Source organism: Aplidium turbinatum, chromosome 17 (genome assembly GCF_918807975.1).
Source record: "Aplidium turbinatum chromosome 17, kaAplTurb1.1, whole genome shotgun sequence".
Lineage (NCBI taxonomy): Eukaryota > Metazoa > Chordata > Ascidiacea > Aplousobranchia > Polyclinidae > Aplidium > Aplidium turbinatum.
Genome location: NC_137488.1, coordinates 14967153 through 14993421, shown reverse-complemented (window position 1 = coordinate 14993421; position 26269 = coordinate 14967153). Strand labels below are relative to the sequence as shown.

Sequence of the window (26269 nt, the reverse complement as noted above, 5' to 3'; positions counted from 1 at the left end):
AATAAAATAAACAAACAAGAAATAGAACTTTCAACAGATAATAACTAGGTTACTATTAAATCCAGATGCAATGTAGGCCTAATGGCAAACGTTTTCAATAATGCGTGGGAAGTTTTAATGTTTTTTTAAATACCAGTAAATGACAAATTGGAATACAGCACTCTTATCATATATTTTCACAGACATCAAATTATACGCCGTAATAACGACACAATAATAGCTCGTTTTTGTAGGTGAAATTTTTTGCAAGCAAAGTATTAGCTTCATTTAAGCCTAACTTCTTGTGATGCTTTTTTAGATGCTAAAATATGTTTTGCGTAGGTGTAGTAGAAGCTAAATACTGTAGACTTTGTTAGTAGGCCTATTGAATTTTGATTGCCTAGTTGTAATGTATAACTTAGGTTTACGTTACAAGTTATGCTTTAGCATGGACACAAGCATGAGTAGTAAATCGAAATTTTCAGATCACTGAGATGTGAAAATGGTAGTTACTTATAACAAGAAATGTTTTATTCGATTTGTTTTGCTTTCTCATTAATGGTCAGGAAATTATGGACAAAATTAATAAAGTCCTCAAAAAGTACAGAATGAAACTAAATTTAAAGAAAACAAAGACAACGTTGATAGACAAAATCAATTAAAATAAAAAAATAAAAATTATGCTAGAAGCAGAACAATTGAAACAAGTCACTATCTATGCATACCTAGGATCCCTCATTACACAAGATGGAAGATGCACCAATGATATAAAAAGAATAACCGGTCAAGCAATAGCGTCATTTTTGGAATGTTAGGAATTTTTAAGAAGAGATATATATTTGCAATTAAAACTGAGACTATTATCTTGTTATATCAAACCATTCATGTCATATGGAAGTGAAATTTGGACCTACAGCAAAGAAATTTACAAAAAAATTAATGCCTTTCAACTCTGGTGCTACAGAAGAATATTTTAAATTATCATATAAAAACACATTACAAACGAAGCAATTAGAAAATAGATTGAAGTGCAAGATAGATGGGCAAACTATTTAGTAAAACAAAATATGAAATTCACGAGACACATTTTGAGAGGATCGGCAGCATAGCTACATCAATTGGTTATTGAAGGCATGGTGGAAAAAAAGAGGTGCAAGGGAAGAATGAGACGAACTTGGGGAGATGATGTGAAACAGTGGCCTGATTTGTCCAGCATCGGAAAAGCAAAAACAGTAGCGGAAGAACGTGACGTGTGGAAGCCAATGAACAGCCAACTTTCGTCTCGGAGATGGCACATGATGATAATAATTAATGTCATATTTTCCTTTACTACACAGTTTTATACTAGTGCTTAGTGCAGAGTAATACAAGTTTTGTGTATTGAACACACTGGTGGTTCTGACAAATTTGTCTTGCAGAATTCAGGCCATGCAAACCTGAAGATGACGCCGTTGAGTGTTTAAACAATTCAACTTGTTCTATCAACAGCGGCTCTGTCAACTGCACATGCATAGGCGGCTACACTGGGAACGTTTGTCAATATCGTAAGTTTGTGATTATTTGCTTGTGATAAGAACCAACAGTCTACGTTGATTAATCAGTGGCCAAAAAAACATTTTAAGATTTTATGAGCAAAATTAACTGTTCTTAAAATTATCGTTGATATCAGAAATAAATTACTCTTATCGTCTTAGCTTATTGTACAGAGTATTGATTTAAGATCTTCCAAGACACATGTGCCATGTGTCTCACATGTGACATTGCCATCAACATTTGAATAGCATATCTTCTGTAAGAACACAGTGTGTTATCTTTATAGCAACATTAAATGCAGCAAATTACTTGCGTACTTCTCCGACACAACTGGGCGCTATAAAAATAGATCTTCTTTTTTCACTGACATAAATTTGAAGACATTGACAAAGATCTCAACAAGTGGCCTTATTAAAAATCTCAAAACACAAAACTTTTTAAACCTGTGAAAGTTTGCATTTGCTTCATTGAATAACTTGAATTGGATAAACTGTATTTCTGAAAAACAATAAAATACCCTTCTCGTGTGTTTTTTTTATTTTATTTATTTATTAATTAGTTTATACGATTAAATTAAGGGAGAATGTTTTCCGTTTAATGCAACCTTTTCGTGGCCCACGGATAAATTCAATTGCCCAACCCTGCCTAAGTTAGTTGCAGAACAGACATATTTCGGCCGAGCTATATAGTGGGATTCAAATTTGTTTTCAGTCAAAAATGCAAACACCTCAACAAGAGTCATGTTGGGTTTGAAACTCCCAGAATGTCTGCAATACTTGTGGAGCTATAAACTTTCACCCTTCTCCCTAAAGGTGTGTGTGACCACACGATAATTAGATTCTAAGAGCTATCATATGATTTAATTAGCTATTACAAGTGTTTGAATTGTTGTGAAACTTTCAAATTTGCGCACTTTGTATTTTGTATATTCTACAATGCTTTTACTTGTTTTTATACAGCACCAAATTTATTTTGATTTTCACTTGGCGTCGACACCCTAAAACGTTTGGTAGCCTACAGCATCTAAATATCGTTGATGACCTACATCGCACAAACAGCAAACCACGTTTTACTTTAAAAGCTTGTACATTATTTGTTTCTGTAATAAAGTGTCAAATACTACATGAGCAAAATAATATGTGTAACAACATATAAAAATTCTTTCCCAGTGCCTACACAATTGCAAAGCTTTGATCCGAAGTCAACCATATTCAACGACAGCTTCACACTTCGATGTGAATTTAAAGGCAGTCCAGCACCAAACGTTACTTGGGAACTGAATGGGATGTTATTAAATGAAAGTATTTTGGAAGAGTCTGCAACATTATCCTGGTTTCGTATTGCAACTAGTACCAGTGGAATGTTTGTCCAGAGTGAACTGACAATGTTTTTTGGTGGATTCTGCTTGGGCCACAGCGTTATTTCTTGCCATGGGGTAAACATAGTTGACGGTGATGCGCACAGCTTTACCATCAACAATGGTGAGATATAATTATAGCAATTATTATTATTTAAATCATGCTGTATTCTTTATTTTAAGACAATTTGACTTCGAACTGAGAAGGCTTCTTGTTAAGTTTTATCTGTTGAAAATGCTTGCATACTTGCAAACTGCACAGAAGTGGTTCTCAACCATTCTGTAGTCAAGGACCCTTTTCAAGCAGCTGTTAAGCCTGCACACCTTTGAACTTTTAAAATTTACCCTGAGAAGCTTTGGGCGTTTATTTTTAAATAAATTGCTCGTGCTAAGATTTCAACCTTTGTCGCTTGATATGCGTCACATATTTATTTTTAAAGCCAAATGATTGGCACTATTCTCAACCGAAAATCCTTTCGAGAAAAGTAACGGCTACATCTTAGCAAATAAACTCTTTGTGCAAGAATTTTGAGATGGTATTCGTAACATTAATTTCAATACATTTTAAACAAGTTTAATCAGCCATTCTAGAAGTTTCCGAGATCAAATTTTTTACTGTTATTTTTAATTTGAAAAATTTGTGAATGAATTATTTTTAATTTGAATTTTGAGAATGTATCAAATTGAAAATTGCAGTAAAAAGTATTGATCTCGGAAAATTCTAAAATGGCTGATTAAACTTGTTCAATTGCAATGAACTTACTTATGGATAGCACTCAGCTGATTTCAGTGACATTGCGAGAACTTGCAAGCTGTTGGTTGTAAGACGTAACTAGTCCCGGGACGTAACTCAAGAATTTTTTATTTAGACTTTTACAAAGTTATAAGAAAAAACTACTTTGTTTTTTACAAACAACAACCACCATTGTATCGTGATGGAGCTGAAACGAAATGCAAAAATATTGGAGGGCATTTAGCTTCTGTGGATGACGTTTACACACAACAAGCAATGGAAGAAGTGTTTGAAACTCAACAATGGACAAACAACGGTGAGCTCCATTAGAGTTTTTTAGTAATGATTTTTAGTCTCCACCCTAGATTTTCAGTCTCCATCTCCTTTTTTCAGAGCTTAATTTTATACCTAGCTTGCTTAAGGGTGCAGTTCTACACCCTAAACCTTCTCAGTGACGCACTTGGTGAGGCGTCATGTGTTCCATGGTATCAAAATAACAAATAGAAGTAATTTAATTAAAAAATACCAAGCACAAATTACAAACTTTTAATACTACAAGGCGATAAAATGAAACTTATGCTTTGTTTTAAAGTATACCAGGCTAGATGCAAAGCCCGAAAACCATGGTTAACAATCACAGTTTCACACTTATATTTTTAGGATGATCAAATATGAAGTTTTTTTGAAAAATGATATTGGCTTCAAAGTATTTTATGCCTACTGATATTTTTTCGTCACTACGCAATCAAAATCACCAAACAATGTCTTGCAGGGATGCTTTAGAAGTTGTTATCAGCGATCATTGAGCACAGCTCTACTTTGTAAAACGCTGAGAACCAACGCACATCTGCGATGGACACAATGTTATAAAATTCACATTATTATTATTGCCAATCCGTTTCAAACACTCAAAACATTAAAATAATCTTACAAGATTTTATTTGTACAGCCGGCGGCCGTATTGTTTTAAATTGTAACTGAAACTTTTTTAAATTGTAGCATTGTACGGCGAGCCTTGTGGTATCTATATAATTCTATAATATCTTACTATATCTTTCAATAACAACAACATTGCGATGAAAATTGGCGATAACAACTGAAGGAGATCTAATAATAATTGAAAAAACGTCTTCTTGATTTCCAATTGCTAAATTTTAATTTCCAATTGCTAAATTCCAAAATCGACAAGTTTTGTGTAATTGCTTCAAAAGCAATTGGAAATCAAGAAGTCAGTGACAACATTGTGAAATTCACCAGAAACCATTGTAACCAAAGGTGCCATGCTTAAAAGGTTTTCAATGAATACTCTAAGCTCTATTTCGACTCGATAATTAAACTTTTGCTAATGCTATCAATTCTTATAAGCAGAGGAGAGGTCTGGAGACTTGCTTTATTTTTACAACGTGCAGTCTTTCTAAAAAATGAAAACGTCAATCGTGCGAAAATTTTCGATCAAGAACGGTTTTCTGATTTTTCATTTCTAGTCGGTATGACATCGTAGCCTATTAAACTTAAAAAAAACTTGAAGTTATAGCTTCAGGACAATCTCTGACTTAAGCTCAAGATATGGATACACCATACACTACGCGTAAGTACACAAATTCAAAACAAAACGAAAACTCTTGGAAAGTCAGCTGAAAATACAAACTTTGTGCTCTCTGCCGCATAGAAAGAAAACAAACCTATTGCCAGTGGTTATTTGCTTCTGTGATACGATATTTTAAGTGAATCATCCCTGCGGTGTCATTTATTTTTTTGAGAGTGATGTCAAATTGTTTCGTGGCCTTCAAGAGAAGTGTTAAACTGAAGCAGTTGAGATACAGAACAGTGCTAAGTTCAAATAAAAATTTCAAACAGTTACAATCAATCACAAGCAGCTTGAAAGAAGAAGATGCTGCATGCAGACAGAGAGATTTGGAAGGCTGCAATCTGCACCAGCGACCCTACTTGAAGTTCAAATAAAGCCAGAAGAAGAAGAAGCAGAGACAGAGTGACTTCTACAAAAAAAGAAAACTTCAAGCTACTAAGCAAAGAGCCCGAATATTTATTAGCAGTTTGTTTGCGCAAACAACTATCTTCGTCAGCGAAACTTACAAGGAGACAGTTAAAAGCAAAACTTACTGATAAAACCATCTTCCAGATGTTACCTGCTTTTTTTACATCCAACTTACTACCTGAAGTTTAGAAACTTTCAAGCTAAAAGCAACACGAAAAAACACATTTATATTGTGGTAGCAGTAAATGTAGGCTATGTTGGTTTTGTGTTTTCTACTGGTAATCCGATCAAACTATCATCCGTTTGCATGGTTTAACAAAATTACAAACTATGATAGGAATAAAACTACGGCAGCAGAAATTTTGCTGAGTTTAGTTTTACCTCACGTTTGAGAAAGAGTTGCCAACCCCTGTTTTACAAGTAGGCTGTTGGAAACTGCCGTTGAGCTCATAAGCTCATGAGCAATCTCATAAACGAGGATAAATATTTCCACAATCAATCAACTGCTTATGGTATTTCCTACTTGAAGAATGATTAGCATAAAGTTTTAAACTTTTCAAGTACTTTATTTCTTATTCTTTAGCCTGGATAGGTTTAAAAAATCACAACGGTACTTGGAAATGGCCTGATGATCAACCTGTGGTATTCACCAACTGGCTTGTTGATGAGCCTTCTGTTGGAAAGAATTGCACACTCATGAGTAAAAAAAATGCGTGGCTGTGGGAGAGTGATTTTTGTGAGGCAACTGATTCTGGAACAGCGCTCTTGGCTGATTACGTCTGTGAAATCATAAGTATATCAACATTTATTTTTTTGTCGTACAGGCTTACGTCGGGTAGTTGAAGATTTAAAATTGATGTTGCATGTTCCCAAACATTTACTTGGTGTTGCATAATTAGCTAGACATACTTATTCATTAGGCAGATTATTAGGCAGAATCAAACTTATTGTATCTTCCATGTTGTAGTGGTGTGTAGGTTTTTTTGTATTCAAATTGCGTTGTGGTGCAAAGTTCACCTACAAGTGCAAAGTAGGTTATTACATCAACTCGACAAAATTTAGAGCTGCTAATCTGGAATAGTAAACACAATAATATTGGTACATATTTATACTTTGTGTGATAGTATTACCTACTTGCAGTGGCGTACGCAGGGGGGGGCCATTGGGCCATGGCCCCCCCACCCCCTTTAAAAAAATTTTGTAGTTAACGACGTAGATTAAGGCATTTAATATGTTTTGCATTGCTCTGTCAAAGCAATTACTGTAACAATGTTGTTTTATAGACTAAACCAATACGAAATACATGGGGGGGGGGTTACAACCCCACTTTGGCACGCGTGTGACGTTACAATATTGAGAATGATGCTTTCAGTCTCTTTATGCTTGGGAATGATGCTTTCAGTCTAAAAAAAAACTTGTCTAATTTTATACAAAACTGCATTAAAAGAGCGAGTTTTGCCAATACCAAACATTCAAACATCTCAGCCAGGAATTAACAACAAGAAAACATAGAGACTTAGCTTTATTTCCGAAAAATGCCGAAGAAAACATGATCTTATCCTTTTGCTATGCCACCTGACAGCGCCATTTTACAGGAATATTCATACCTACGTTTTTGTTGAAAATGCTCTCAGAATGCACCAAATTCAAAGTAATTTTTCAAAATTTTCTGGGGGAGGCCCCCAGACCCCCCGCCGCTGGGTGTCGTCTTAAGCGAAAACGCCGTTGGGCTTCGCCCTCCGGTCGTCAAAACCCCCCCTTTCAAAATTCCTGGCTACGCTCCTCTCAATGCCCCCCCCCCCCCCCCTTGAGAAAATCCTGCGTACGCCACTGCCTACTTGGCTATGAGAGGTGCATGATAACCGAAAGTGTTTCGAAATAGTAGTAAGCCTATATAAGTTAGTAGCCATATCTTGAATATCATGCGAAATAGAAAATCTACTGTCACCAAAAACTTTTAATAAGATGTGACAATAATTTGCAGGTGAACCTTACATTTAAATATAAAAAACTAACAAAAACTAACGCATGCTAATATTATTGCGGTTGCTGCAAAATCAAACTTATGCTTGACAAAAAAATTTCAGATGAAAATGCTCCCACAATCACAAATATCTCATCACCTTGTATCAAAGGCAATATTAGCCTGTTGATGGTAACATGGCGTCCTTCTGCAACTATGGTTGGATTTTTACACGAAATTCGTGTGGCAAACTTCAATAAAACAGTAGTGCCAAACAACACAGAAAATATTTTGACGGAATTTACAAACCTAATGCCTGTCACTGTATACAATGTTGTGGTAAGTATTTTATTTGTTGACGATGTAATAACTTTTCTATGCTATAGTTCGGCTGTAAGTGCAACACGTATCTGTGTGTCGTTGGTTTCCATTTACAGAGATTCTTTGTGTCACAAAGCACCTGCAGCAAGCTTATCATTGTGGTGTTTGCCAACCAGTCTTCTGCTCTCAAAGTGGGATACTCAAACAAAAAATGTATACTTTATGCACTGCAAGTCTGTAGCCTGTGCCTGATAAGGTAACTAAAATATACACAGTAACAGAAAAGGTCAAAGCTAATTATCTTGACAGTACAAAGTAATATTATCTTTAGGCATCTGCTCTCCCAAGCTTCTGCACTCTTCCAATAATGACGTCACAGTCGGCACAAACAAGCTCTGTGACTCCCCAAGAAGTAGAAAATGCAACAATTCATCTCCTCAACAGTGGCACGTGCCAGATAACATGGCTGTGGTCAGATCAAGATATTCCGAGCGTGGACAACTTTGTTGTAAGTTTTGTAAATAAATTTTCGAGAAAATATAACAATAAACAGCTAATAATTTTTGGTAGCTTTTTTCATTTTGTTTCAGCTTTGCAGTCATTGTAAAATGCAAAAAAAAGGTACTAAAAATGTTTTATTTAAGATTTACTTGTATAGGTATTCTCTTTCTGCTTAGTGTACCAACATTATCGAAGATTTATTATGGCACTTGCATTTTGGTGGCAAAAGGATAAATTTTTATCTACATTATAACAACGCATTCAGATGCTCACTTGAAAAGTCCACTGGGAATGAACGACTACATCAATCTACTGTAGGGGTCTAATGTAAGCTACGGTAGCTTAGTAGATATCGTCTATCGCAAAGAACCGATTTTGCTTTCGGAAAAGTCCATTTTGTGTAAGACTTATTACTATTTGGTAGGTTTTCATTCGTAAAATTATATTGTTTTTCTTGTTTAAAACAATGAAATTTGAAAACGAAACAAAACGCTTTGTCGGTTCATTGCAAAATTTCTTCGACGTTATTCCGTTTCAAATGGAGTTTCATAGCAAAGTATTTCGTTTCATGAGATAAAATTTTGTTTTGTTTTAAAATTTGTTATCACGAACATCTCTGGGTAAAAACTGTGCGTTTCTGGGTTGTACTATTATTATTTATTTGCATCAGACAAGAATGTCCATATTCAAACCAAAAATATAATTACAGTACACAAAAACAAACGACACACAGTTGTACACTACGAGGAGCGGCGCTAAAGTTACCAGAACACATTTTAGCACAATCACAAGTAGATACAATAAATTGCAACAGGCTCAGTAAAACTTGGTAGACTCTTCTTATTTAAGTATTGTCCACTTCTTAGATTTTAGTCACCGTGGAAATTAACACCCTGCCTGAAGTGAACAACGCCAATACCAACAGCTTTGTATTAAATGCTTTGCCACAAGCTCGAAATATTTCGTTTCCTTCTGAACCGAACCGTCGGCACTCTGCAGAAATATTTGGCCAATCATGTGCTGGCAATGGAACAAAAGTAATGGCTCAGGGGTGGTGCATTACTCCACCTACAGGTAGAAAACATACTTAAAAAAATATTTTCTTTTTGTTCACTGTACTTAGGGTGTATAGGTGTACAACACTGTTTTCTATTAATTTGATGAAACGAATCAAACTTGTAAAGATGTTTACAATGTGTCAGTTCAATACTGTTTGTATTTTTGACTATCCCAGCAAAAACAATGCATGTCCATATAGAAAAAGTCTAAAAAATATAAAAGCGACAAAACGCGATCGTGCTTGAGACTGGAGTAAGTTGTTACGTTAAACATTTGGCTTAGTCGTAACATTCTTGGAAATTGCATGTTTTTCACTGTGAATAATAAAACAAAAAGGATTTGGCTCCTTTACCTTACGTACATATACTTTGTTGTAAAATGAAAGTTGTAATTCTTCAGCTCCTTCCACCTTGCCTGTTCCACAAATAACAGTGTCTGATGAAGGAAAAATAACATTGTTCTACCCTCTTGTGGGTCAAACTAATGGACCAGTAAGGTATTCATCAATGACTTAGTGAATTTATCAGAATGTTGTGAATGTATTGTTGTTGCGGTTTTAGTGCTGTTTTCAAAAGTGATTCCTGAATTGTACACGTTTTAAGTAATTTTTTTTGGAGAATTTTTAATTCAGAAACGAATTTTTTCAGCTGCATATTTATTGTCGGTCAGTATTACGCTACAAATGATACCATTCCGTCAGTACCACAGCCTTCACAGGCGTTTCTTGACAAAATTGCACGTAATGACGTTGCCAATCTTCAACCGGGAGAAGAATATCTTGCCGTAGCAGAAATAGGGTAAGAATTGGAGAATTCACTTAAAAATAATAGGCTACCAAATTGAAGGTAGATTGTACTTGAACAATACAGTACATGCATTTAGAAACATTTTACAAAATGAATGTTATTGTGTTACCTGGTTTATTTAAACCTAAGCTCGATCCAAAACGTTTACTTTTATAACCGAGATTTTTGGTTTTCAATCCTGAAATTTAGCTACTCCCTCAGATTCGGTACTTATAGTGTAGCTATAAAGGTAACTATCATGCTTGATCCGGGAATGAGAAGATAATGTTCCCATTATACTAAGCCTTCGGCACTAACGAGAGTGGGGTGGCCAGTTCCTTTCTCTCGGCCGCCTTTCCTTCAGCAACTACGGCCACTCAATTTATTACACTCTAGGTAGAGGTGAACGGTGTTTTTCAACAACCAGCTTAAGCCAGGAGTCGAACCAGGATTGCATGATTGGATGAGTGGAAAACGAGCGTCTTATCCGCTGCGCCATCCCACTGCTCAGTTGTTAAGCCTAATAGTAGGCTACATTACTTGTATTGCGGTATTAGGGCATATAAAAATGAAAAATATTGTGCAGTAGTCTTTGTAATTTGTTAACGCACAAACAATATCAAGAGTCTTTTGTTTATCACTAGAATGAAAAGCATCAATGTGACGTTAGGAGATGGATCAGTAACATCTTGCGACATCAACACTGTTTCAACAAGGCCAACAACATACACGAACAAAAGCATCTATTCTGCAACAAACCTAAACTTTATGCCTGAAAAGTTTTACAGGTTTTCAAAACGTAGCTTAGTTGAAGTCTTAGTTTTGGATACATTAAGGCGGGAATTTCTAGTTCTTGATTGGGAACGTCTAGGTTGTAGCCGGATCTTTTGGTTGTTTTACCACAATCTCTGGTTTGCTGCTGTTGTTTCAACTGATAACTTGCAAGCAATTATGTTTGTGGAGCTTCATTGTACAACCTAGGGAGCAAATTAGTTCTTTTTTACATCAAAGTCTGCAGATACGTGTACGTCAAAATCTGTCAACGTCTGCAGATGTTAAATCAATTAAATAAATAACTAAATTTTCTAGCTAAGTACGTTTCACTGAAAAGTATCTCTCTTCCCGATAAAATCTTGACTGGCATACATATGTGGCGAAATGGTGCTTTAGAAGTCGTGCATGTAGAATTTAAACACATGAACTATACCTGATTAGTACGATATTTGCGTCTTTGTTTGCACTAAAATTGAAAAAGTTTTACAGTTTTGTTGAAAAAAGTAAGATTAGGAAAAAATACATTTGCTTAAAGCATTGATTTGTTACGATTTTAGCTTCTACGCTCTTTCAACCACACCGATTGATGACGTCAACGTTGCGTTTTCTTCCAGTAATGTGACGTCATATCAAATTCAAGGCATAGATGAGGTTCCCAACCCAGGCAAGTGATGCAATCGTGGTTTCATGTTACTTAGTAATATTGCTTGCACGTTTTTAGTATTCCATATTCCTTGTTTCATTAGTACAAAAATTTTCCACATATAAATCAGTTTTGTTAGGGGGCATAGTGAGGTCACTAAATACCGGGTTTTGTTTCTTAGCGGTGAGACGTTGTTTGGCATTGATATAATTTGGAAAACATAAACATTTAAAATATAAATCTGCCGGATTTTAATAGACTACAGCTGGGATGGGAACCTTTTCCACATAAGAGCCAGTTAGGAAATGTATTGCTTACTGTATTTCAGGAATTTTTAAAGAGAAAACTCTGTATATTTCGGGACTTGTTCTATGATTAAGAAATGGCAGGACGGAAAATTGTGAAATAATAAATTCTTGTAAAAATGGAGCTATAAGAACAAAACTTCTTTTACACGATTTAAGTGATGCATTGTGTTTTATATACTGTACAATACATGTTGAAATTGCTTAACTTTTTCATTTACAAGGCATGTGTGGACATTTATTATAAACTATGTGACAGTTAGATGATTGTGTAAGTTACTATTTGTGTAAATTTTGAAAGAGCGGTGGTCTAGTAATTATTACCGATTGATTATTATCCGGCTATCTGGTGAGCTAAAATGTAAATGTCTGGCTATAACCCTTATCCGGATAGCAAAATTCATTGATATCCCAACTAACACTAGTGACAATGTTCTTTGCCGCTGCGCAGTGACCAGATGAACATTTTTCAAAACTTGCTTTAAATAATAAAAAAAATCTTCAACAGCAACAACAGTCTGTTTGGTTTCCTTTCTGTTTATTCTGGTTTATAGGTTTTTATTTGTGATAAATATGAAAAAAATTTAATTTAGTTAACTCACCTAAATTGCTATATACTAAACTCTATCAAATAGTTCACAGACATAGATAAACAAACTGTATTGCCCTTAATCAATATGTCTATTTAATTTGGGCAGAAGAGTATCAGACTTGCTTGATTCACGAGACCACTACCCATGCACAGGGCTGCTTGTGACATTGTCACATTGCAAAAAATACTCTTGCGATAAAAGTAAGAAGTATGAAGACTTATTTTATAATTCAATGCTAGAAACGCCTACTAAACCTGATTAAAAAAGCTCAACGTTTAAAAATCAAACCCATCTTCAGCAAACGCTGCAAAAACTAAACTGTTTTTATCTTCAGTTTTATGAATTTTGTTTGAAATTTCTTTGTTTTCTATAAGTTTCAAATGAGTATTTAAAACAAGTTTAAGATCTTGAGTGGTATGTCATTTCAAAAGCATTTTCTAAAAGAACATTTTTAATAACTTTGTCTTGACCTGCTACTGCGAAGGAAGTAGCCTAAACAAAATAAGCGCAATAAGCCCACAGAAAATCTGTCAATTCAGAGCCCCAGATGTTTTTTTTATGTTTAAATAGCAAACAAAAGTATGTGACAATCGCAACTAAGGTTTTTGCAGGAAAAGCAAGTTATACGTGGGTAGCTGGTGTCATTGTAGCGGCGGTTATTCTTGTGGTTGCTATTATTGTTGTCGTGTACCTCCGACGAAGGTAAGTTACTAATTAATCTCATCTTGTTGTTCGGTCTATTTTCGTACAATTTGATGTTTGCAGAACCTGTTTACTAGCCTTCGCTCAGAAAACAGCAACATTATTTTATATTTCTTCCAAACGTTTAACGACCCGATGTGGTCAAACCCCTTAACAGAACATGTTCTCATAACTGGGCTCCTGTACAAATAATATTTAACTTTATATTCAAATAATATTTGTTGTGTTCATCATTAAATTATGTACCTTCAACATACGAACGCTACAAACGACCAATCGTTAAACATCAAGGAATATTTGGACCACCATTGGTTGATTGGCATACCACATTAAATGAGTTCTTAAACTGAATTATGATAAGATGAGTTGTTTCTGCTGCAGACACAAATGCGGACGTATGACGTGTTACAAAATAAAGTGCTATAATATTTATATAGCAGTGAAGCGTGGCAACAAGTATCATCTGGAGATCTTATGTCTCTTGTTGCTACTATAGGGGTATTCTACTTTCAATTGTAGTTTTTACTTTAACCAACCAATACAACTTTTTGAAACTCCAGGAAAACGCAGCCTAAAAGCCACATTTCTGGAACTGCATCTGAATCCGGGCATCATGTCGAGAGCTCACTTTCGCAAGTCGATGAAGATCGCATCGTCGAACCAACGTTGCAGCAAGGTTTTTGTATGCTCGTGTTTTAGAAACAGTTAATTTCCAATAAAAACACATTCTTTTGTTTATTTTTTTTATCTTTGCAAAGAACCTTCGTTTCGAAACTCCATACAGAGTTTTCTTGTTTCGGTTCAATGTGAATCCTCACGGAAACGATGAAATGAGTTCTCTGACCTAATTTGATTGATGTATTGAGATACAGTAATATGCAGTATAGCGTTGGCAGGGTAGTCCAGAAGGTACTTTTAGACCTAAACCCGCGATAATTTCAGGAACCCATAACCTTTCTGAGGGACCCAGAAACTTAAAAAACCACCGCTTAATTTTTGAGTATAGCGCATTTTGATTAGAACTGTCTTCATTTGGGGCCGAAGATCTCATTGGTACCGACCTCAAATTATTCTCTTAACGGCCTTGATAATAAGAATATGTAAGTTGATATATCGTGCAGCGTTGGTTCGTGTGGCGCAGCTGCCATATGATGGGTAACCTTAGATACTTTTTTTACCATATCAACTTTACATTGTAATCTTTTACCTTTACTTTTCACGTAAGTTACAGACCTACCTTTTTCTTAACCTTTTATTGTAAAAGATTTGTCGCTCACGTCTCGTGGAGTAAATGTTGCTCAGCTTTTATAATATTGAGAAATTCTTTAACGTTTGAGCAGCTAATAAACTGCCGTAATTACTTTCAGATGCTGGCAACACCAACTATGAAAATATACAACTTTTAAATTCTCCAGAAAAGTTTCCCATCTCTCTCCATAATTTTCTTGAAATCTACCAGTCGTTGATGGAAGCTTCTAGTCACACATTAGAAGAACAATTTGCGGTAAATAGTTGTATTAGTATTTAAAGAAAACATTACAAAATCTCAATCTGTGTTTTTGTATTCATCGAGATATAAAAGTTGTGGTCCATATTGGAGGATCAGCCTACTGTCAATTTTTTGCAAGCAAACAAATGCATGTACGTACATATACAGTAATGCAACAAAATTACAAAGTCGTTATTGACGTATAGTGAAGTTTAATGATATTGATTTAGTTTAATGGTTGGTTTTGAATTTTTATCCTCGGACTGGCAAAGCCTTGATAGATTATTTTTGGTAGCTTCGCATACTTGTAGAGGCTTTTGACGAAGGGCCGGTTACCGAAATTGACAGAGTGAAGTTTTCTGATTGTTGAAGTGTTGCTGCGGGAAAATTGTTCCATTCACTTGGTGCCGCTGAATAGAGAGCAGTCCTTGGAATGCGTTGCTCAAGTGCACACCCCGAGAGTCGAACCAGCGCCGCTTGATCTTTAAGCTTCTTCGTTCACGAAGTCACGCGCTAACCAACTGAGCTATCGGGGCGGACAATATTGATTTTGATATCAAAATTCATCTCGACTCAAGCTTGAAGCAAACAAAGTTTTTTAAGCTATAAATTGCAGAGTAAACACCAGCGTGTTTGATGACAAAGCTATGAAGACATTTCACTTCATAGCAAGATGTTAAGTTGTAAACAACTGTTTGTTTGTCAGTACCTACGCTCAACTTTATCGGAATTTAAATTCTCTGTCCATTTCCAAAGTAACCACTAAACACAATATTTACCATTGAAATTATTTTTCCCTTGAACAAGATAATATTTATCGTTTACTGCCGTTCATCACAAGATATTCAGTTAAATAGAAAATAGCAATGTATATTCCTTACCTTGACCATTTATCAAATGATGTTTTGTTTTTAATTGATGTAATGGTAAAATGCGCAGACTGGTACAATACTTTTGTTCGTCACACTCTTTAACTTCACCTGCAAAACTTCCGATACCTTCAGGCTTCAAGCCCGATATGGTGCTGTACTGAAATTACATTTTTGATACGGCAGCACTGTAAGTGCATTTGTTTTACATGTATTTTCGTCTATTCAATGTTTTGGTTGATTTGTTTTAGATTCCGTTTGTTTTGTTACTGTTGTTTACGCATAGTATAACTTCATCGCAACAGCCTACTCAAATTGAAAAGTGGAATTGTGTTTCATTTTTTCGTGACGTTAAATTTATTGCTTTTCTTTAGAAAATTTCGGCTGCTTCAAAGAACTTGAACTTGAAAAAAGAAGTGGGAAGTGCTGCCGAAAACAAAAAGTTTAATCGATACAAAAATATAATTCCATGTAAATAAAATAAAATTCATACAGTCTTACAAAATATCCTATTTGGGTAAAATGCTACTTATACTTTATTGACTTGTAAATGATTTCGTTATCAAGAATTTACAAGTGGGTTTCTCGTACTTTCGTCCTACGAAGGCTGTGGTTTTTTCCTCGCGTCATTGCTCAAGTTTAGTTACGTCAAAAGGCTTTTAATTAAAGCCTTAGAAATAAATCTTGCTCACGCAGCTCATATGTAAAGGACTGTAGGCCTACTCTGATTAAATACCCGTCAATTTACAGATGACAGCACCAGAGTTACATTGGAAAAACACCACGAGTATATCAATGCATCATTTATTGATGTAAGTATCTTTCACATGAGCTAAAATGCCTTATAATTTATACAGCATTAAAGTCATTATAACTTTGATAAATGGAGGGAGTTTAAAATTGAATAATATGAGCTTGTATAAAATGCAGATAGTAAATTATCATATAAATATCTATTGAGTTTATAAATAAACAAATTAAAAATTTTTAAATTTACTGGTTTTTATGTAAGCAATAGATCAAACTGTGTGTACAATATTAAAATCATTATAACATAAAAAATAAAGGAAATGTAATTTTAATACCATTAGCTTGTATTAGAATAGTAGTTTATTACTTAAATATGTATCGAGTTTATAATAATTAGAAAATTAAGAAGTTTAAGTTTTTGGATACTATGATTTGTACAAGAACTTAAAATAAAGATTAAGCTTCGAATTATATCAAAGTATACCTCACTATGAACTTCATAACTTTTTCTGTTTTTTTTTTCAAGAGTTTTGATCAGCCTCGCTTCTTCATTGCAACGCAAGGACCACTTGAAAAAACTTTCAACACTTTTTGGCAAATGATGTGGGAAAAGAATTGCAACATCATTGTGATGTTAGCTAACTTGGTGGAGAATGGAAAGGTTTGTTGATTTTTTATTCTTTATGCAAACTTGGAACAAATCTTCTTAAAATTAACTTGACAAGAATTGCTACCTGAGTGTATTTTTGAGATAGAAAACTATTAGCCTACTATTGCCATATTTTTCTTTTTACTAATATTTTCTTCTTGATATAGGCAAAATGTGCACAGTATTGGCCATCAAAAGCTACCACCCTAAAATTTGGAAGGTACACTGTTACAGCGAACACTGAAGTGACTTACGGTTGCTACGTTGTCAGAACATTTTCAGTCAACTTGTCAAGGTCGAAACAAAAACAAAGCCATAAGGCATGTAGTCTGTTATTTATTTAATTCAAAGATGATTGGAAAATTCATTATACTTTAAACTACGATAATATCAATTGTAAAGCAGCCTATTTTCTATGCAGCTCATCTTATAATTACAACAAAAAACATTCAAGCTGCTTGAAAGAACAAATATTTTGAATTACCTCAATAAAAATATAAATGATATAGATCCAGCTTGGTTGGCTGCGGTTAATGTTAAAGCTAGTTTCCATTAAGATTAATATTTTTAATTTGAATGCGAGCGTAACCTTTGTCAGCTACTTTCCTTTGAGGTTGTTTCACTAAGACAGGGGTCACCAAACCTATGGCCCACGGCCAGATTTGGCCATTAAGGTTTGCCTCTCTAATCCGCCGAACAGAGCAAATGGTGTGAAATATATGCAATAAACAAAAATCCTATCAATAGTCAACGCTATGTGAAGTTTTGCATGTTTTACTTGATGTTTCCTGTTTCTTATGTTCTGTTAAAACTTTTTTATAATGGCGACTATAAAAAGTTCAGTTTGTGTAAGTTCAGTTTGTTTTTGTTTGTTTGTTTGTCATATCTTTATCCTGCATTGCGGAAAAGCGGACTTGAGCGCTATGCATCGGTGTACGCCTTCCGACGTACCTACACCTGACCCACGCTGCAGCCGACGGCAATGTTTGTTTCCGGTTGTCTACTCTACTTATGACTTAAATTTGGATCTCGAAATCGATCACTGGATAGAGGCAATTATCGTAAAGTTTCTTGCCCAGAGAAACAACAGCAAGTGCGGGTGGCTGGAGTCGAACATGCAGGCTCTTGACTGCGAGCCCAACGCACTAACCACTCGGCCACTGCTGCTCGTGTAATTTTGGAAGTTTGTGAAAAATCATTTGTTTTGTGTTCACTACCCATTCGCCTGCAATGACCGAAAGTGTCAAATGTTAGATACAGCTCAATAAATCACACCCACTCTGTTGAACCACCATTGTAGGTTGCAGACTGTTGAACAAAATGGTTATCTGGTCTGCGGATACCTTTCCTTACAGCCAACTGGCCCTTTCTCAAAAACTGTGATGACCTTTGAACTAAGTTTAACTCTGTTCAACGCTATTGATGCGTTTTGATTGACAGTTGCCATATAATTTTATTTAGAAAGCTAATCGAACAGTGACGCAATTTCAATACACGGAGTGGCCCGATCACGGCGTGCCCGTCACAACTACGCGTTTGATACGCCTCCATAACGCCATCATGCGTATGCACGCAAAGGAAACATCTGGTCCGATTGTCGTTCATTGCAGGTTTAGTACCAACAGTTGATCGTTGTGCTGATAGTTAGTCTAGGCAAACTCAATCTAGACCAGCGGTTCTCAAGCAGTGAGCCATGGCTCACTTGTGGGCCACAGAAACATATTGAGGTGGAATATAGAAACATATTGAGCCACAGACCTAGTTAATAAATTGCTCGATTTATTTAAAAAATTCAATTTTATTTGTGTCACTATAATTAATTTTACACTTGTGTGTTTGTTTAGTTGTTTTAATTGTAGTTACAATGCTATTTTTCGCTACAAAGTGGTACTTTTATCCTAATTATTGAAATAATCATTGAAGTAATAGTTTTGGCGGCGTGATGCCATCAATGGCTTCTATTGCATCATACGAGCACGGATGTTAAAAGATGGTATCTTGTGCGCTCTCGCAATCACTCCTAAAATTTATATGTTGGTCAATAATGTTCAGGAGCAAACATCTCGCCAATGCTCGGTTGAATAAATAATATTCTGTTTTGAAATATGTTCGCTGTTTTTTTTTAACCTAATTTGTAGTTTTTTCCTTGCATAAAAAGTTGATAGCAACAGAATTTTGTGCGACAAAAATGGGTTACAAAAAAAAGTTGAGAACCACTGAAATAGAACAACAGCTGCGGCATTGCTATGTGACAGTAGGTCTACATCCATTTTCATGCAATTCAACGTTTACAATCACGATTGCCTATTTAGCCAAAGGATAGAATTGAGCTTACATTTCCATACAGCGCCGGTGCTGGACGAACTGGGACTTTGATAGGAATCGATTACTTGATGAGGGAAATGAAAGAGAAATCTTCTGTAGACGTTTACTCTGCAGTGATGAATATGAGGAGACAGAGATGTGACATGGTGCAGACTTTGGTAAGCATATGAACTAAAAAGTAAAATTTCACGTACACCGAGACAATTTTAACGTTGTCAAAAACAAAATTTCTTTGCCTCGATAAAACCGATTTGTTGCATGCTGAGACGTACAGATTTCAGTGCAATATTTTTAATTTTCATGTTGTTTGGTTGTGTTCAAGCTGTTTTTACAACTCATCTAGCTACAGTATTGTTCAATTATTTAAAAATTTGGCATTTGTTTAATCCGGCTATTTTGCAATTAAAAGTTACTTGCTAAATAGGAATATATATTCACAAAACTTTATCTACTATATCTTGTCTTGTTTAACACTATCATATTTACAGGGTCAGTATACATTTATTCATAAAGTCATTGCCGAAGCTCACATTCTCGGAGACACGGATTTCGATGTATCAAATTTAAATGAAAAAATTGCTCAACTTTCTGACTGGTATGGCATTGAAAACTAAAAAGTTTATGCAGCCTTTGTAGTCTTCAGTAAAATATAAGTAAAAATTTACTGGTGTAAACTTTTCAGTATGAAAATCACCAACCTTTCACTTTGCTTCCATTTTTATGAGTAATATCGGTTGCGAAAGCAAATAGTGAAAATGTTTGACCAAATCTTAAAAATATTGCTGTTTGGGCATTCACTAAGAGCACACAGCTTTGTCAGCGCACAACATATCTTTGCTGCTACATAGGTAATACTAATAGCCTAATCGGAGATTTGTTTTTTTGCGTTCACATTTACATAATAAGTTATAAACCTTACCTTGAGATTTAAGAAAATTTGCTTCAAACAGTTGGTGTACCGTAGAGGAAGTTTTCGAATATCAAGAGGTTTAGTTGGAATGAAATGACTCGACAACTGGTCACTAATGTTGTATTGCTAGTCACTTCACTTTCAAAATATTTTTTTTTCTAACAGCTTGACTAGTGTTTCTGTCGATCTTTCCATACGGGAGCATGTGAAGTTTAATTAGTTTCGATATGAGATTTTTTTTATTTGGAGAGTTAAAAAATTAGTCTCTATGACTCTGTGTGCCCATAAATGATTATCTGTTTAGTGATTAAATGTCGGTGATGAATTGTCCCTTGATTAAATGACCATGCCCACATGGTGGAATGTATTGTAAGCTATTGATCACCGTGAAAAAAACTTCTGTAAAACATTTCTTTATATGAGTAAGGTCGTTGCCCCCCCTCCGACCATTTACTCTAGCCTCTACTTTGTATTGGTGTAACTATAAAATCGTTCAATGCATTTTCTAGGTCTGAAAAAGAATTTGAAGCTCTCAATATAATCAAGCCACTGACCACTTCTAGACAATTCGGGAACATGCTTGAATGCAAAAACAAAAATATATCTCAAGACAACGTACCATGTGAGATACTACTGCTAAGTAGACTATAGTCTGTGTGTTGATTGATTGAATTTTTATCCTCGGACTGAGAAAGCTTCTTGCAGAGCTTAATCCTGGCAGTTTCGCATATTTGTAGAGGCTTTGAATCACTGACGCACAGGCCCGGTCCCCGAGATTGACAGAGTGAAGTTTCCAATTGTTGAAGTCTTGTCACCGAGGAATTATTCCATTGACTAAGTGCCGCTGAATGGAGAGCAGACCTGGAATGCGTTGCTCAAGCGCACACCCCGAGATCCGAACCAGCGCCGCTTGATTTTGAGTCGGGCGCGTAACCACTGAGTTAACGGAGCGGACTTGCTATGACTATATCTCAGTTACTTGTAAGAGATGAAGTTTTTATTGTCTACACGGTTTTTATGTAATATCAGATTTACAAATAGGCTTAAGCATTATGTTTATTTCATGTATTTTCATCATGTTTTTTACTGGAAGTATTGGCAGTGCAACTTATATTGCTGATTATTATTGCAGACGATCACGCCAGAGTCATCCTTTCTCCAGGAAGAACAAGCGAAGTGATAACATACATCAACGCTTCTTTTGTGGAGGTGGATTATGTTGTTGTTGAAACATTTTCAAACATGCAGAATAAATTTTAAAAGTTATGCCAGTCATTATTGTAATGGAGTCATGCAATTCAGACTCACACGCAATAGCAAAACATAAGATAAACTATATCAGTAAAACTTTTAACAGGACGTTAGCACCAACGCTTTTGTACCGCAAAGTAGCTTACGTAAATATTGAATAAAAAATTATATTAGCACATCTCGGGCTTCAGCTACTAATAACAACAATAGCCTTAAATATTTTTAATTTCTTCTGCCGATAGCTAATTTTAGGCCATACAAGCAATATTAATGAAACGTAACCACAACTCTTAATAATACTTTTTATTTCACAATAGTTGAAGCTTACTTTACTTTTGTAGGAATATGTGACCAACGGTGTTTTAATTGCCGCTCAAAGCCCAATGTCGAATACTATCAACGAATTCTGGCAAATGATCTGTGATTGTGACATAAAGATTATTGTCATGCTTACACCAGTCAAGAAAAACGATCAAGTAATGTATATGATAGCAGGTCATAGAACACTGCAGCTACTTTTTCTTGTTATCTAGTAATCTACTCTTCATAAATTTTGGTGATAATGAAAAATAATACTACGTAGGCTACTAGAGTAGCTTAGTTGCTATTGTAAACAAGTAAAAATAATACAAAAGTTGTATTTTCAATATTATTTGTCTTTCAGTAAGTGAAAAAACACACATTGGCTAGGTCTATCGGACCCTGGCAGATAACACATTGTCCGACAAGACCTGATTAACTTCGGTTTGCTCACCACTGCCGTCTCGCATCACATCATATTGTGTTTAGGAAATGTCCTTCCGCTATTGGCCGGAATTTCAGAACTCGTCTCTGACTTTCAATGGCATTAACGTCACTTTAAGGAAAGAAGAAAGAAAACCATGCTACATTTTGCGTAACTTGAATGTCGTTTGCGGACATTCAAAGGTAAGAATGTTGAACAACTAGTTTTCACTAGTGCAATTCGCTGTTACCACAGCTAAATCGCAGCATCAGGCTAAAACAGGTCGTTAATATCTACATTGTGAAGTAAGCAACGATCATGCTGCTAAAAGTGAAATTCAATCTATTGCGCAACTCATTGTTTGGCGAACAGTTCATTTTATGGACAAAACTACTGATCTCAATTAATTCATTTACCGTAGGTTTTATTCAATCACAAAAACAACACGTAGCCTACGGTAAATTGAGAATAACTCGGACTCGAACGTTTTCAGCTTCCTTGCAGCCATCCTCAGAAGAAGACCAGATAGCCCATGCAATAAGGCATTTTTTCCAAGTTTTTTTTTTAAATCGCAAGCATATTTACTACAAATTCAAGTTGCTTTAAGAATTCTTAATCGGCAAATTTTAACATCCTCAATGAGGCTAAAGGCTACAACGTTGGCCATGCACGAAAGTGTAGCTAAGTAGGCTAAGCTACATTGCTTGACAATCCCGATCGATAAGAACTAGTTGTATTGCAGAAAGAGATGCACCATCTTCAGTACGAAAACTGGGACGTATCCAGTAAATTTTCCGGCGGTAAAGATATCATTGATCTTTGTATTGCGCTGTTATCTATACGCAAGCAAAGCAAGAAGTGCTCTGTCGTAGTACATTGCAGGTGAAGGCACTTTAAGCTTTAACCGGTAACTAGAAGTAGGCCATAGACTGATTAAATGCATGGGGAGGCAAGAAAACCATCATGCTCATCTTTCTGCATGTCAAAAGTGTCTTCAAAATGCGAACGTGGGGTATTAGTAGGCGTCAAATCCAGGGATATCTAAAGAAAAGCATCCGAAGGCTCGCCTTATTCTTACGACACTAGAAGGGCGATAGTTGGTAGCGCGACATGCGTTTTTTTTAATTGCAGAAAGTTTTATAGTGCTGCTGGTACAATCAACTACAGAAAACAGTTAGGAAATTATGAAGAGCATTTTTAAAAAACAAGTTGTTTAGAAACACAGTTGAAATGTTACCAGTAAGATGTTTTTCTTAACAAAGCCTTTGGGGTACGGTAGGCTAGGAGTAAAGCAAGTGTTCGGATAGTTGATAACAAGTAGGCCTATCTATGAGCAATGAACATTGAACATGCAGTGAATATCCAGGTCTGGAACTAATAGCGTAAAGCAGGTTGTAGCCTAACAAGGTTTATTAAATTAGGCTACTATCGATGCCAATTGATATTATTTCCAATAAACATAAGCTTTCCTATAGTCAGACTAAAAGCCTTCGCATCCCCTTTAGATATCCCTGGTCAAATCAGAACTGTTTGATTGAAGTAGATGGTAAGTGAGTAAAGTTTATCACAAAGCCAAACACTATGAGTTGTTATTTTTTGGACCCGATAAATAAAATTATAAAAATAGTAAGTATCGTACTACAGTAAGGCCTATAAAAGCGTAGACTTAGCTTACAAAGACAAAATTGAAGACGAAACAGGTCAAGATAACTTACAAGTTTTATGACTACAAACCAAGCTGCATTTGGCCTTATGCTAAATACGGTAGACTATATTAGCAGTTTAAGATTGTTTTACTGTCTTTAAGCGATGGATTGCAACAAACTGGAGTGTTCTGTGCGATGATCAACTTGATTGAGAGATTGAACGCAGAGCATAGAATTGACGTGTTTCGTACTGTCAAGGATTTAAGAGACATGAGACCGGGCATGGTTTCCTCATTGGTAATGATAGCTTAAACTTTTCAATGTAGCCTAGACTTATCAAACTTATGCAGCTTAACCGAAGTGGTCTTTACATATTTTTTTATTTAGGTCCTTAATTATAACTTAACCTTTATCACTGGTAAAGCCTCTCAGTCGATCAGTTTAATTTTGATCCATAAGGACTTTGCAAGGTTACCAAATAGGAAAATTAAACGGCAAACTGTTTTACAAGACGTCGCCGTGGACAAGTCATGCACAATTAATATCGATTCAATTCAATTCAATTCAATTTATTTTTCTTTGTCAGAATGCAAAAGAAATGATATTGAGAAAAAGAAATACAGTAACAAAACTAACAAAAGGAAAAGGTGGCAAAACCTTAATGGTTTAAGACGTGCGTGAAAGGATCTAATATTGCGGTATATGCATCAATAAATATAATTAAGCACGGCCACCAAACCTGATACTTTAAAATAAGTTGATGAATTAGTTAAGAATCAGTCGCCTCCTCGTTCCTGGAACAACTGGAGCGCCAATTCTTAAAGCAATGAGAACACGACTGAACCCAACATCACAAAAACAAACTAATATACACAGTTACACACACATATTGAAATTACATAACGGACTATCAAAACAAGGACTATTTACAGATTTCATACAGAAATAAAGTGTTCGCAGCAACGATATTAAGTAGCCTATATATTGTAGAACAAATACATAATATGGCAGCTCATTATCAAGATAAAATAGTTAAAAAAGCTTTGTTTTTTAAATTAATTTCCTGCGCATGTAAGAGCATAACAAGCATGATGATATAGCAGCGTGTTTTTGGTATTTCTAATAAGAGTTGAATCATCTTTGATAGCGTCAGTGAGGGATGGAGTGTTTTTGGTATCGCTAATGAGAGGTGGAGACTCTTTGGTAGCGCCGATGAAGGATGTAGTGTCTGAGTTGTTTCATGCATCTTTTCCAAACCAACCTAAATAATAATCTTACGAAAAGTCAAGCGATCCTCTGAACGAACATAATAGCTTATAATAATCAGGGGAGTAGTTAGATGCAAGCTGGTAGTAACTTAGTGATATATTCTTATCTGGCAAATATTAAATTATGCAATACGGTATAGTAGCTTATTCATGAAAGAGTAAAGATAGTAATCATCATCCTTATCCGGTCGGGTGTAATATATAAGATATACGTATAGTAAGATATGTTAATGTATAATATAGTAATATATGATATGTAGGATAAATTTACAAAAGTGGCAAAAATCGCAAGCCATCTGTTTCCAAATTATATTGCTTGACTGAGAGACGACGCTCCAATTGCCTATGGTAGATCATAATAAATGATTAAAACTTATTAGAACCAATAATAATACTGATGTGTAATTCTAAGGAAATAATAATAGCCTATCGCAAACTAATATTCTCACCTTAGCTTATAATGCAGCGCAAAGTCTATAGTAGCCTATTGTGTAACAAGTTTCGTTTATGGAGTAACGAGTTACCTTGTAATAGGTTTCCACCCTATTGTAGGCTAGCTAGACTAATAGGTTTGTAACGAGCTACTCTTATAATGGCTAGCAATGGTAATGCCGTTATGTAGTAGGCTAGGCTAGGCTACCCTGACAAAGTTGGCGAGAATCTCTCGTTTTACGCAGAAAAGGCTACCTGATAAATTCCGGGATAAATTGTACAGGTTGTTCAACTACAATTGCAGTATTTTTTTTGCAGGAGTTGTACCAACAATGCTACACAATTCTACAAGAATATCTTAGTTCTTTTGACACTTACTCCAATTTCAATCGTTAGCCAGAAGTTTTGAAAAACATATTGGTTGCACGCATTCGTCATCAAAGAAAAGAGCTTCCTTCATGCAAGAGTTTCAAACTTTGTATTTGATGTTGCCGTTTGAAACAGACTTTTGAGGAGCTTAGCCTACGTCTGTTTCGAGACCGAGGCTACCATAGTAGCCTACTCTTGCTTTTTGTAATCAACTATAACGTTGTTGTCTTTTAAAGTTTTTACAGCGAAAGGTTTATCCTTTCACCAGCTCATGAAGATTGTGTTGTTTATAAAAATTATAAAAGTTGTAACATTAACACATTTACAAAAACAAGTATCATGA

General features: G+C 35.4%; 1 protein-coding gene across 1 annotated transcript; it reads left to right on the top strand.

The window, feature by feature from the left end:
• Positions 1–1112: 1112 nt before the first annotated feature.
• On the top strand, positions 1113–26269 carry LOC145786232 (uncharacterized). Its single transcript, XM_082597874.1, has 29 exons — positions 1113–1224; positions 1398–1523; positions 2682–2993; positions 3739–3918; positions 6182–6391; positions 7686–7900; positions 8214–8390; positions 9250–9457; positions 9842–9938; positions 10090–10239; positions 10872–11015; positions 11559–11669; positions 13113–13244; positions 13805–13920; positions 14612–14748; positions 15977–16073; positions 16353–16414; positions 16879–17013; positions 17169–17321; positions 18463–18611; positions 19349–19484; positions 19815–19921; positions 20746–20858; positions 21369–21445; positions 21829–21963; positions 22277–22414; positions 22954–23093; positions 24019–24154; positions 25876–26269. The coding sequence occupies exons 1-29, from the start codon at positions 1113–1115 to the stop codon at positions 25951–25953; spliced, it is 4083 nt and encodes a 1360-aa protein (XP_082454000.1). The 3' UTR covers positions 25954–26269.

Bases quoted from the DNA above. Each gene is read 5' to 3' on its own strand.
- LOC145786232 (XM_082597874.1), top strand. From the start codon at position 1,113: ATGGTGGAAAAAAAGAGGTGCAAGGGAAGAATGAGACGAACTTGGGGA. The intron at 9,939-10,089 runs GTATTCATCAAT...GAATTTTTTCAG, and splicing joins CAAACTAATGGACCAGTAAG to CTGCATATTTATTGTCGGTC. The intron at 13,245-13,804 runs GTAAGTTACTAA...TTGAAACTCCAG, and splicing joins GTCGTGTACCTCCGACGAAG to GAAAACGCAGCCTAAAAGCC.